The sequence below is a fragment of the Zonotrichia leucophrys genome, chromosome 8 (genome assembly GCF_028769735.1).
Source record: "Zonotrichia leucophrys gambelii isolate GWCS_2022_RI chromosome 8, RI_Zleu_2.0, whole genome shotgun sequence".
NCBI lineage: Eukaryota > Metazoa > Chordata > Aves > Passeriformes > Passerellidae > Zonotrichia > Zonotrichia leucophrys.
In genome coordinates this window covers 16,062,491-16,077,120 of record NC_088178.1, presented here as the reverse complement: position 1 = coordinate 16,077,120, position 14,630 = coordinate 16,062,491, and the positions used below count along the sequence as shown (strand labels likewise).

General features: G+C 35.9%; 1 protein-coding gene across 1 annotated transcript in view; it reads left to right on the top strand.

The window, feature by feature from the left end:
* The window catches only part of HS2ST1 (heparan sulfate 2-O-sulfotransferase 1), a 78,166-nt gene extending 66,535 nt beyond the window's left edge, over positions 1–11,631 (top strand). The window contains exons 4-7 of the mRNA XM_064719549.1: positions 696–834; positions 4,201–4,298; positions 5,348–5,505; positions 6,971–11,631. Of these exons, the coding sequence (XP_064575619.1) occupies positions 696–834; positions 4,201–4,298; positions 5,348–5,505; positions 6,971–7,197 (622 nt within the window). The 3' untranslated portion in view covers positions 7,198–11,631. The remainder of the gene's footprint in view (positions 1–695; positions 835–4,200; positions 4,299–5,347; positions 5,506–6,970) is intronic.
* Positions 11,632–14,630: the final 2,999 nt, after the last annotated feature.

Below are 14,630 nucleotides of genomic sequence, written 5' to 3'. Positions count from 1 at the left end.
AAACAGTTTGGTGATTTAAATTTTTCTCCTGTGTCGTATGAGCTTACCACCTCATTTCATCAGGCTTCTGTTTGTAGTGGAGTGCATCAAAATTTGCTTAGGGTAAATGTCTATGGAAAAATTTAATATCTTTAGATAGCATCTGTAACCATATTAACTTTTCTATCTTAGACTTATATTTAATAAGCATAGCTGTATCCATTCAACCCAGGCTATGGATGGGCTCTGAGCTCTGTCTTCCTGCTATTAGAGTTAATGTCTCTGACAGCTGGAGACCTGCCAGGAAAACCACTCATAGCATTGCAAAGCCCAGTTCACAAGGGCAGGAACTCGATATCAAACTTCCTTGTACTTATTACAAACATGTATGTGGCTGCTAAACTAGTTAAGGCATTTCTAGAGTCAGGATGGTTGCGTAAACATTTTTAGTATCTGTGTGACAATATGTCTGTTTTGTTTGTTTCTTTAATAATAAACCCTTAAAATCATCATCTTAGGCAGACTGAAATTGAATTTACTTTCCCATCCTGTAGTGCACTGGATGTGAGATGAAAAGTAGCGATCATTAAGCTTCCTCTCAGTGTCATGTATTCTGTGTATGGATTTCAGTTGTAGCAATAAAGACAGGCTTTTACATGTTAGATGAGAAGCTTTGATTTGTCCTTTGAAAGATGTTTTTTCGTCTTTTACTTTAGATTTGGTGTTAAAAAGAAACCAATTTACATAAATGTCATAAGAGACCCTATAGAACGCCTAGTTTCTTATTATTACTTTCTGCGCTTTGGAGATGATTACAGACCAGGGCTACGGAGGCGAAAGCAGGGGGATAAAAAGGTAAGGTACACCTAATAATATATGCTGAACTTACTAAAATCAATGTGAAGACAATTGTAAAAATGCCCTGATGAAAGCCAAATTGGTATTTTATCAGCCTTGGTGATAGTGATGGCTTTGAAAGTTATATTCTCCATTTCCTGTCCATACTGGAGCAGAGCATGACATTAGTAGGTTCTCTGTACCCTTATAAATTCACTGTATGTTGCAATTTGTTAAAAAATTAAATAAAATTTTTTTTAAGTTGTTATTAGGTATCCAGAATTATAATTACCAGATTAGATTTATCCTCCTGTGTAAGAAGGCTACATCTTTTCTTGTTGAAGACTGAGACACATTTTTTCAGCAAAAGCTGTAGAACTGCTGATGCTTTGGCTTTGTTGATTATTTTCATATAATTAGCAACCCAATTTATTCTATTTTTTAAAAATGTAAACACTGCAATGTCTTTTTGGAAACTGTGGAGCATGACACATAAATTTCTGTACTTCCTCCTCGTGTCTTAGGTTGCTGTAGACAAGTTCAGGTTAGCACATTCAAACATTGACTACTAATACAGTTTCAGGATGGCAACGTCATTTAGACTTCATAATGGGTTTGTTCCAGAAAGAATCTGTACATCCACTGTCATGATTTGCAGTATGACCTTTCTGGGCATTTAGTTTCGATTTTTCTTATATTGCGAAGAAAAGCGGGGTATAAAATACATGAGTATGGTTTACAAAACTGTAGCTTGAATAGTGTGGAATCCTATAAAATGTAATGAGTTTTTGTACTTTATAGAGCCAAAGACTAAATTTATACATTTTCAGTGATTATATTTTCTTAAGCTGATGCTGTTTTTCTGTAATGTTGACAATTTAGTGTAGTGCTGTGTGAGTACCAAGAGACATTAAAAAACAAGCAAAAGTCACACAAAATATACAGTTTAGTAATCATTTTGTGTGCTGCCCCCATCCAAATAGTGCTTCTTAAATATTTGCAGCAAACCATTCCTCTTTTTTTTTTCCGGTTGGGAACTTAATGGTCCTCTGTTATTTAGGCTTTAGCGCCATCTTCAGTTACTGCATTTCAGTTTGTCCAGGTATCCTGAAGCACAGCAGCATAGGAAGAGAAAAGCTTCAAGAATAAATTGAAATTAAGATTAAATATTGTCTTTATAGAACTGGCTAAACAGATGAACAGGTGATGTGATATGATATCATAAAGGCATTTTAAAAAAAGAGAGATTGGATCTCGTCTTTTGTAGACTGTCTTCCTCCTTCCCACTTGAGATCAGTCACTTGGAAAGCTGAGCATGCTGCTAAGTCTGAGCTGTTTCTAGGACATAAAACTTACTAAAAAGAGTAAAATTTAAGTGTGTATTTTAATTTTGAATTATAATCCAAACAACGTGGTTAGGTAGTCACTGGGAGACATGCCAAAAATCTTTACTGTTGCTGCTTGCTGGACTGCACTGTAAGCTTTGATTTGCTGGGAAAAAGGTCATATGCATTTCTGTTTATAATGCTTGCAATGCATTGCATTATTAATTTGATGTTTTTCTATTGAAGGGGCTTTTTACATTTTGTCACTACGATACCACTTTCTTTTGGTTTGAGAGACTTAGTTGTTGTTGTACAGACTTAACATGTTCTGTAAGCATTTCAAGTTCATTTGAAGTGAAATTCATTTACTGTATCAAGCTTCTGGCTTCTTTCATGTAAATCAGTACTATTTTTCCAGAGTGTCTCTGGGGAACTGTCCATGTATAGATGGTGTAAATTTTGCATACATTAGTTATAAAATTCAGTAAGCTCAAAAATGGATTGAGCCAATTGCAGTGTCTTTATTTTAGTATATGTTACAGTAGGTTAATGAAAAGCTCTAGAGTTGAAAAGTAGGGAAGGTCAGAAATTACCTCTAGTGAAACTCAATTGTTCCTTTATTAGTGGGAAGGAATCTCAATGTATTTTTATACTCTGTCCCCTCCTAGTCCATACCATGGCATCTATATAGAAGAATTATAAACTTGGTTGTTTTCTGTATCTCTGTGTTTCCAGTCATAGTTAGCTTGGCTCCAAATGCAGGGTCTGTAGAGGCAAGGGTTTCTTATAATGAATCTCAGGATGGAGCAGCCAAGGTAGATGCATTAGAGGAAGTGTGGAAGGAAGTCTGTCCTGTTTCAGCTTACTTAGAAAATGGCTTGCTTCCTCTTGCTTATTGACTGTAAAATAACCTGCAGGTATAAGCAAAGAAATCTTTCTTTGCACAGATGCCAGTTCATTTTTAGTATAAACATTCATAATTTAGGAGGTGCGTTTAACAATAGATCAGTGCAGAATTTCCCTAGAGAACTATGCTAGGGAAAGCATACCAATGTCTTGTTTTCCCACTTAAAGCTGCATTTTTATCTATGGTGTGTGACAGGTACAAGCTATTTTAAACTCAGAGTTCAATGTGAACCAAGGTACCACAGTTTACTCCCTGCTTTGGCATAGTATCAATAATTTTTTCAGATTATCTCATAAACTTCACCTCAAAATAAAAGCAGATCATGTCCTTTTTCTTAACCCCAAATAATTACACAAATGTGTTTTTACATAGTTGCTTTGAACAGAAACTTGTAATTAGACTGAAGAAGCAATCTAAAAAGTTTTCCATGGGATCTATTATTTTTTAATATATCCTAGATACAGGCCTTATATCTTGATTAGAAACACCACAAATACATCCTTTATGGTGACATGTAAAGCATTCACAAATTCCCTGCAGTGCTAATGGAGTTCCTATTGTAACTGTGTTATTGCAGTTGAAACTCTGTTACTACAGCAGTGTATCCACATCAAGAGCAATATTGTATGGAATATTGTGTTATGCTGTGAGCAACTTCTTTTTGGTTCTTCTGATTGCCAGAACAAAATTAGCCTCTGAAATGGCAATTATTTCTCATTATTCAAATGTAATAGAAGCTTGTTTAATCTAAAAGACAAAATGCACAATGTTCTGTGTTAAAAAAGACCCAGCTGTTGCAGGATCACACAATTCCTCATGGCATTTGATACTGTATCTTTAGTGACTTCTTTTATAGGAGAAAATAATTATACCAACAGTTATTGACTATTTTTGCTAGTTTTGACAAATAGCCTTTGCTAAAGTTATATCAAAGGTATATCAATGTATCAGGTAAGATCAATTGTTCATTACTTGTAGCCATAAAGGACTGTCCAAGTACTGTTTAGCTGGGACAGTAGATCATCCTGATAACACTGTGAAAGCAAGGCTTGACATTTTTTTTCTAAAACATCATATATGTGTTTTTCTGTTTGAGATGTTAGATACATGGATGAGATTTGAAAGCTTAGCTCAATTTTGTCTTTGTTTCAGACCTTTGATGAATGTGTGGCAGCTGGAGGTTCCGACTGTGCTCCAGAGAAACTTTGGCTTCAAATTCCATTCTTCTGTGGCCACAGCTCAGAATGCTGGTAGGGAGATGAATGTAGCTTGGTCATCAAGTACATCAGTGCTGAAATCTAAACTTTAACAAATTTCAATATGTAGTCCAGTTGATAAAAGTGTGAGGGACTGAACAGAGTGAAGCAGTGGATACTTGAGTGTTTTCTGTTAAAGAGGGATTTGCTGAAACAGTTTTGCAGTTCTTTAAACTAGCAGTATGTTACAATACTGTATCAGCAGTGCTATGAGGGAAAACATGTTTTCAATTTTAAAAATAATTTTTGCAGATTTAAAGTCTTGACATTTTTCTCTTATGTCAGACTACAGAATCCTTCTTTTGGAATGGATATATTTTATTTCAAGCTCCTAAAGTTCCTGGGGAATACACAATAATTGAGATCAGGATAAATTTATCTTTTTAAACATTTACCAGATATCCAGTAGTCAATGCTACTTAGCAGAAACTGAAACAAAAGCAAATAGTGTCCATCTGTCAATGCAAAATATTTTATAATAATGGCAAAGACTTTAAAAAACTCTTAAGCAAAAAAAACCCAAAAGAAACCTCACTGAGTTTTTGAAAGATTGAGTGATAGCAAGGGCAATTATTTGTCAAAGGTTTTGTTCATTCAAACATAAGCAAAGTAAATGGCCACTTGGGAGCTCCTCTTTCAGTGCCTGTTGTTCAGACCTGTCTACTCTCTGGCCATGTGGAGAAGCAGAGAAAGAAAGAAGATGCAAAAGGGAAGGTATGCTCTTGCCAGATTTTTGGTATCTAATGTGAAAGTAGAGACAGAGTATTAATATCAAGACGGTGTAAATCCCCAAAAAATTGCTTGAATAGAGGCATTAATCATATACACACACTGGGTATTTTTGTTTAGACTGTTTTATAAGTAGAGGAGTCACATTTTTAGGTGAGAACACAAATGAAAGGAACTGCAAAGGGAAATGAAGTTAGCAATGGTTATAACTTGGAATAAGTCTTGCCTATACAAATGTCCTGTTGTGAAGTAATCTCCATCTAGGGACTAAGGCTGACATCAGAACTTAATATAATTGTTCTCTGTCATTTTAGGAATGTGGGAAGCAGATGGGCTTTGGAACAAGCCAAATACAATCTGATTAATGAATACTTCCTAGTGGGAGTTACTGAAGAGCTTGAAGACTTTATCATGTTATTGGAAGCAGCTCTGCCCCGGTTCTTCAGGGGTGCTACAGAACTGTACCGGACAGGTATTAAATAGCTGATTTCATGGAGTTTTCAACCACTTTCTGCCTTTTTCAGTGTAAATTGTTTAGATCTAGGTGAATAGTTTGAGTCTCTGCCAGGTTTGCCTCTCAGCTGGATGATGCTCCTGTATAAGAAACAAACTCCTTTTCGAAGATTCTTAGTTCTCTCACTCTCTCTCTCTTTCTCTCAGGGGTAATGCTAATCCAAGTATCTTTCTGCCTGACACTAATTATAAGTATTTAAGGCTGGGGTAAAGGTAGATGTGTAGGTATACTGCATGTAACATTGTGATATGTTTGTAACAGAATATTTTTTTTAAAGTTTTACAGTGGCTTCAGCTTTTTAAAGTAGCTGATGTGGCAGATTTCCATTTCCTCAGAAGCCCTGCTGGAATTAACTGTGCTCAATGCAGCCTGGTTGGCTGAGCGATAAAGCCTGAGGGATGCAGAGACCCAAGTAGATGTTTATCTTCCTGGGCTCCTAGCTACGAGAAGTAGCTCACTTTCTAGGAGCTGGCCATTCAATTTATGATGAAGAGAAGATCTATTTTAGCAGGGCTCCTAGCTGCAAATAGAGGGAGAAAAGAATCTGATGTACAGAGCCTAGATATGTAGTATTAACAAGTTAATTAGAAAGCAACAGCACTCCTTGGGGAAAATCTGGTCATCATTTTGGTCTTCTTTGTCTCAGTAACTCTGCAACAGGGATATGGCTTATGTATCATTTATGATAAGATATAGTATCCTATTTAGATGGGAGAATAATGGTTTAAATGCTATTAGTAGAGATTATATTTTGATTAGAAATAGACAATTGAAATCATGCGAAAACAAGATTTTTTTTCTCTTTTATGGAGAGCTACAGAGAGCTACACCAGAACAGGGAGGTTTTTGGTAGTCTGAGTTGAATATAACCTTCCCTGGACATATTTAAAATATGTGTAGAAGTGGTGGAAGTATTTAAAAGATGTGTAGGTGTGGCACTTGGGGACATGGCTGACTGGGACATGGCAGTGTTAGGTTTGTGGTTGGACTCGATGACCTTAAATGTCTTTTCCAACATAAATATTTCTGTGATTCTATGAAAAAAGTCTCTGCAGTTTCTAAAATTCTTAACATTTGATACCAGATTAGCATATAAATAATTAATTTTGAAAGACCAGTTTTGCTCCAGGTAGATTATATGGAGTAATCTTACTCTTTAAATGAATGTTCATTCCCTGGGTTTATTAGAGCAAACAGGAAGAATTGAAAGAATGGATGCAAAATTCATAAACATTAAGTGAGAGAGGCTGCAGGTTCCAACTCTGCATGTTGTGTTAATAAATTTTGGATTAAAGCCTGCTCCTTCTAATGCAGTTTATCAACACACTGAGAATATAAAAACTCTGTAAATAACAAAGGACTGTAAGCATTTTTTGAGCACGTGAACTTGAAAGTGAAGTTATTGCTTTCATTTTGCATTTAGGAAAGAAGTCGCATCTTAGAAAAACAACTGAGAAAAAACTTCCCACAAAAGAAACTATTGCCAAGCTACAGCAGTCTGAAATCTGGAAAATGGAGAATGAGTTCTATGAATTTGCACTGGAGCAATTTCAGTTTGTCAGAGCACATGCAGTTCGAGAAAAAGATGGAGAATTGTATATTCTGGCTCAAAACTTTTTCTATGAAAAGATTTACCCTAAATCAAACTAAGAATGCTATACTATTAGATTTATGGACCTAAATCTTTGGCCACATCATCATCTTAGTCCTCAGCCATGGAAACTAGATTGCTTGTAGACCTCCAAGACATTTCTTTGTACAAGAAAAGTGGGTTGTGGATCACCTCCAGGGCTTTGGATATAGCTGTGTTGGTAATCCAGAAGCAAAGGCTTAATTTCTTTTATCTAACTAATATTTTCAGTGGGAGTCAATATCCTTAACCTGAAAAAATCTACAATGTAATTTGGAGCAATTAATACATGGCAGTTTTGTTTGAAAATGTAAACAATCAAAAAACCATTTCTGTTGATGCTCTTTTTAATTTTCAGAGCAATTTATTTTCATTTATACTTCTGTGAAGAGGAAATAATTTTTCCCCAGCTTTCAACATGGAAATTTTTTGTTGTATACAGTATGAGTAGCCCTAATAACTGGTTGACATCTGTGCTTTGTTTTAGTGAATCATGTCACATGATATTAATTGGGATGGTTAATCATGTTCTGCTGAGAAATGCTGCTGCTGGAATTGGCATATTTATATATGTGGTTTTATTAAAAAATTACAAATACTCATTGGTGTTAAAAATGTCATTTTCACATTAATATTGTAAAAAGTTAAAGAATCAGAGCAGTGGGGTTGTTTTGGTTTTGTTTTGTTTGGTTTGGTTTGGTTGGTTTTTTTTATCACCACTGCCACTGGCTGAGGTTGGGAAACTTACAAAGAAATTTGGTATTGTCTGCAGTTCTAGTTGATCCTTACACAGTGGTATAAAAATTGTAAATTCAGTACGTTTCTCCATGGATTCTTTGTAATAATTGTAAACTGAGGTATTGGTGAATCCATATTATGACTCTACTAGTGAGCTGTGGTATGGCTAGGGTTTTCCTACTACTTCAATACTTTTATCTGTAGAATATTTTTACTGAGGTGCTTTATAACGTGTTTTAAAGCATTGCATTTACAAAAGGAGTAAAATGCTGTAAATACTGCTTATTTTATGTATTTGGACCAAAAGGTTTAAAGTAATTAGTTTAAAGTGGGGTTTTTTGCACCGGTTCTGTTATGTGTGAAGTGAAAAACATCACATCTACTTCCTGGTTGAGTTAACTGTTGGACATTGCTGAAATGCACTTCAGTGACCTCTCTGACTTCAATACCAGAATGTTTTCCAGGGATTGTCTTTTCAGAAAAGTAGTCTTCATCCCTTTATTAGGGTAAGAGAACAAGAAGAAAATTGTCATATGCAGTCTGGTTGGGAAAGGTGCAGTGAACTTGATTGACATAATTGTATTTATGTAACTGCCTTACGTGACTGTTGTAAATTTGTGAGGTGCAATTATTAACAATGTGAAACACCTGGCAAATGAAGTAAATTGAAATTTGAGAACAGATGTTTGGGGCCACTGCATTATAGCAAATGGCCGTGGAGCACTGCAAGAATTTTTCCTATTGAATTTTCTTAAAGATACAAGTATTTACACAGCTTCCACCTGCCTTTTCTTAAAAGTGCTTTTCACAGGATTTGATTGGGAAGGCACTGAGGAGACAAAGAAAGGAATGGTGGGAAAGGTTTAAATTCTTATGGTATGATGCTGAAGGTTTAGTTTAAAATTACCAAGTGAAGTTTCTTTAACCAGCTTGTTGTTGTAATGAAAACAAAGGAAATGGAAAATGGTCTGTGAACTGGATGTCTGCAGCCAAAAGCAACAGCCCAATTACAGAGAGGATAACGAGAGACTATCAAGTACATCTTGCAGTTTCTTTGTTTTCTTAGATTTTTCCCTTCTGATTTTAAAAATAGATCTCTCTTTGTTCTTCCCAAATAATCAGGGAAGTTCCTTCTCATAAGTTACCATTTATATAGCATGAACCATGCATAAGACTTCCTGTTCTTGTTCTTGTCTGTTGACATAATAATAATGCCAACATGTTTGGATATAGGATGTGTTAGGTCACACATGAAGACATGTTTCCTAGCTATTGAAAGGAACTGAGGAGTCATACACAAAAAGTAGTTAATGGAGATCTAAAAGTTTTCATTTAAAAGCAGACACTTTTTTTTAAAGTAAAATAAATCTTTATAGTCCCAGGAAAGATTTCCGCTCAGTAATAGTTTTATGTTAGATTTTTTACTATGTTGTTCTAATTCAGATTAGTTTATCTTCTTGAATCTCCTTCAGAATTTTCAGCAGAGCACCTCTAAGAGAGCTGAAGAGCTTGCTAAGAGAAAAAGCAAAATATTCATCTAAGTAGGTATGTACAAATGCTTCTCTATTGACAAGAAAACAATAGACAAAACTTCTGCTGATTTCAGTAGGGTCTACAGAAACAACTTCTATTCTGTAAGCAGTTTTGAAAGTTATGTTTCTTTTTTTTCCTTCCAGGATTTAGAATTTCTTAATTATGAGTCTCCAATAACAAAACCAATAGAACAATGCAATTTTTTTTACTTTTAAAAGAGCAATATATTTTTCATAGTTCATGTAAGATAACACATTTTATTTAATCAGATATAATTTCCTGTTCTTTGCTGTGAACTGTGATGGTTGAGACAAACAAGAATTTTAGGAACATTTTTTAGAAGTGCTAACAATTGGAGCTGTACTCATTTCAGGTATACTCAGAAAATTTGATCATCTGTAGAACACAGAAGGAACCAAGACTGTCTGCTTTTATAGCTAGTGCAACCATTAAGGACAACTGTGAACTTAGAATGATTTGAATTTACAACTATCAAACTGGGTTTCCTAAAGGACAGTTTAGGAAAAGGAGCTTTACAGATTTTTAATAATCTATTCTATTTGTTTTCTGTTTAGAAAACAGAAACAATCCAAGTTGTTGCCATTAAAAAAAATTGACGGTATATAAATGTTATTTATTTCATGTATGTTCCTTAATGACTCATAGAGGAAAGCAGCAATATGTGACGTTTTGTTTTTGCAGGTTGTATGATCAGTAAACTATTATGCAGCCTCCTGGACACAGATCTTTTAAGTGGAGTCACTGGACTCTCTGTAGAGGAGTGAGATTGGCTTTTTGCAGGGCTAAGTTCATTTGAAGGGTGCTGAAATGCTCATATATCTACATACACTTGAGAGTAGATTTTGTGACGCTGTTCTGTACTTTCTCTACAAAAGTGCCACCCAGACTTTGTGCACAACTCTAGCCCTGTTGAAACTCCTGATGTCAGCCCGAGGCACAAGGTCCTGCTGTGCAGGTGACTACACAGCCAGCCCACAGCATGCCTGGGGCACTTGTGATACTCTGGGCAGTGCTGGGGGGAGAGCAGCAGTGCTTTTAGCTCCTTCCCTTAATAATTCTGCAGCCACACAACAAGAATTTCAGTTTTATTTTGTTAGTGCATCTATAAGCAAACCCAAGGCTAGGATGCAGAATGTCCTCTGTGCACATTCCTGCTTGTTCTGGGTGGATTTTCTAGCAGTCTCTCTTTTATTGGTATGCTGATCATGGCTTCATTTTCAAACACACATTAAAATGTATAGCTATACAATGTAGGATATGGAGAACCAGCCCACCCTGATCATTTGAAATGCCTTTTCTGGGTATTTAGTTTTTCTGAAGATACCTAGCTATTTTTACATTACCAGAATAAACTTTTGCTTATTGATGATCTCAGAGTAATTCTATCTTATACTGGGAAAAATTCGGTTATTTTTTTTCACACTTATGTTAAAATTTTCCATTAAGCTTACCTGGCTTAATGTGTATATGTATACTTAAAGGTGTATGTGACAAAAAGGTGCATGGATGATACTGTCTGAGCTGTGCTGCTTAAGGAATCACTGGAAAAGCCTGATTCAAGTGCACTGCCAATCTAGCTCTTCAAAATTAGAGCATATTTTATGACTACTAGAGATTGAACTTAAAGAAAGTTTAAGGCTGCTTAGTTGGATGGATGCTTCCTTTACTGTAAGCCTATGCAACTGTGTAACCTTTGCAGCAGTATTTATAGAAAGAGCCTCTCTTCCTGAGACTTATCTGGAGCATAATTATAAATGTTCGTACACTTGTACTGTCTGATACTTACATCAGCAGCTTTCCATAGCTTCTGCAAAAGAGACAGGTTTGTGAGCATTTCTAAAGCAGTACTGAATGTAATTTTGAAAAACATGGATTGTGCTTCATGACCTTTTTATTTTTAAACACACACACACAGCTGAATAGTGCCTTTTTTCTCACAATCCATGTTGAAGATGCTTGCTCCCACTCACCCTCCGTAAATTGATTCATTTGTGCAATACTATTCCAACTTGAAACAATTTTGTCACAGCTATTTGTTTGAGAAATAATCTCAATTTTTCCCTCACTGTGCTGCCAGCTTTCTGTTGTTTAAGTGTTTCAGTTGATTACCTAATGCAAATGCTATAAAATAAAACACCCATTGGGAAGGGGAAAGAAAAGAAGTCTGGTGTCCTGTCTTAATATTTGCATGTCACATTCACATTGAATGCTTTTTTTCTGGAGCATGTTGTTTTACAGTGTTGTGAATTTTGTTGGCAGCTATTGTGATTTTGGAGGGGAGAGACAAGCTGGAGTGTAGCTCTTCTGTAATAATTTCATACAGCTATAACCAAATATATTTAGAGGCCCTTAGAACTTGGATGGGCTTTGTGACCAGATAAAGTTTTAAGTTTGCAGGGGTTATACACTGTGCTTGAAGGTGTCAATGGAAAGTTCTTGAGATTAAAGCCAAGATTTGTAAGAACAGAAAACTGGCATTAAAACAGAGGATTTATACCTTTGTGCTTCCCTGCCTGAGGAAACAAATGACCAACCAATTGCTGTGGTATGGGCACAGCCTCAGTTACTGCAGTGCTGAAAGTGGTGTAAAGAGCTTGAGTAGACTAGAAATGTCATTTGCATTTGTAAGCAAGGACTTAGAACAAGAAAATTCAGTGTGCATGGGTATGCTGCTGTTTAGGATTTCTGAGGCATACTGTAACCACTGCCCTATAAACATGCCTGGCTGTGTGTGCTATGGAGCTGAACATCATGTGACCCTGCCAAGGGGTCAGAGTCAATGCAGGAGTTCCTAAATATGTAGTTATCAGCCTTGACAATTAAAAACCATCGTGGAATTATTCTGCAACTTCCACTTGAGGATTTTGATGGCTTTTAAATCCCCCTTTTGTTGAAAATAGACTTTTCCTTGCTCCTGTGAATGGAAGTGCTAGGTGTGATTGTGCACAGGAAACAAAGTCTCTGCTTTTATCAGCTGGGGGAAGTGGAGGAAAAAAATGCCTATTTAGAGGACTTCCTAAGGTCACTGTAACCTGTTTCTGAAATGATGTAGTAAAATAGAATGACAGCCAAAATAAGTTGCAATACAACAAAAAGCTTTATTTAAAATGACAGTAGCTCCTCCTCTGAAAGACAGGATGACTAGTGTATGTGGTAGGTACTGGTTGAACCATTTTTGAACTGATGCTGCCATTCATTTGCCCATGTAATTAATCTCAGCAGTTGGAATTCTTCGGAGGGGAGCAATAGAAGGAAAAGGTGGTTTTTGTTCCAACCAATTTTTTTTTTCAGATCCTGTATTTTCATTTTATTTATTGTTTGCGTCTTGCAATTGATTTCAGAATAATTTCCTTACTTTTTAATAAAATAAAAAAAGTTGCTGTGAATGTCAAGGCACTACCCAGATGTTTTCTTCAAGCACAAGTCCCCTGCTATGACCTCCTCCCCCAGCTTCATTACCACATAACACAGATGTGGTAACTTTCAATAAGAGCTAATTTAAAGGACTAATAATTTTCTTTATTAAAAAAACCTCTACAAAGAACACCTGTGGCCTAAAAATGAAGGCTTTGAGACCTTTAACCTTGTCATAATAACCAACTGCATCCTCATAAAAATGGAAAATACTGTGATAAACATTCTCTGCCCCTTTCCTGCACACTTACAAGGCTGATCCTGAATCCATTCTCACATTTGCTATGCACAGACATTAACCTTTCGTAATAAATATGACTGTCAAAATAATTGCACAGAGAATAATCTTCCTATTGAAAAAAAAAGTTTAAATTAGAAACAAAATAGGTTAAAATGGTGATTCATGGGAATTGTGGTTATCGTTCAAGTATACAGGTATTGCATTCCTCTGATGTTTTAAGAAATAATTCACTACTATGCTGTATAAATGTATGTGTTATTTCAAACATAGCTCCATTATTTATTAATAATGAAAAACCTTGTTCTGTTTTGAAAGAGAAACATACCTAGTTTGGTATGATGATTTGAATGCTCTAACTCTACCAGAACTCTGAGTTTGATGCAGCAGTTACTGGAAAATATTATAAGCTGTCTCTTTACCAAAAAAAGAGAAACGCTAGTGTAGAGAATAATGGCCTAGAGGGCCTAAAGGCACTATTACAGTCTTGACAATTATTGATTGCTGTTTTTAGCACAGAATAGAATTTGGAATCCTTAATCTCCTTTATTTAGAACTTAATAACTTTAAAAATGTTATATGACTTAGAGAATTGGCAAGAAAAGAAGGAATGCTAGAGACTTGTGCAGTTCCAGGCTGGCTTTGTCAGGACTGCCTCCCAGCAGTGTGTAAATATGGACACACACCATGCAAACAGTCAATGTGGAAAGAGGGTGTATTTATATCTGTGAAGACTGTAAAGAACACAGGAAAGTACAGGCAGAAATACAAACCACTATGTATTGCAGTAATTGCTTAAATTAACAGCTATGATGGCTGTCTCTGGCCTAATTAACTGCTTTGGATCTTCAGTGCCTTCTCCTGACTGAATTAATGAACTTAAAGCTGCAGCCACCGAGGCTGCTGCTATTATAAGCAAGGCCTGTACACCACCAAATGAAATGTCTCCTATTTATAGCCCAGACCATATACCTACTTCCCACACTTTGTTCCAGTACTACTGACAGCTAAGCTATAGATCTGGAAAAGTAAATTACATTGACTGGTAAGCTCATGTGGTCTGCATCTGAGGTCCTTGCTTCTTGAAGATAAAATAATAATTGCATGATAGAAGTCAAATCCATAAAATCTGGGAGAAAGCAACTTAATATTCAGATTATGTGGAGCAAAAATGCTGCTTTTTTTTTTTTGTCCATTCAGAATGAGTTCACTGGCTCAGGCAGATTCCAACAAGACATCTGTTAATACTAAAGGCTACTTCAGAGAGATGGTTAGAAACATGAGTTTTACTGTCAGCAAAAATGGCTGTAAATGTTTTCCACAAAACTTTTCAACAAGGTTTTTGAGGGTTTTTTTGTAAGGCAAACAGGGAGTTTTCCCCTTAAAACAGAGCAAAACAGGAACATGTCAGTGCCCTCCCCACACCAGCAAACATTCTTTGTCAGTGTCCTTTTATTTTTTTACCCCCTAGTGTGTGGAAAAATATGTATGAGTGTATGACATCTGTGT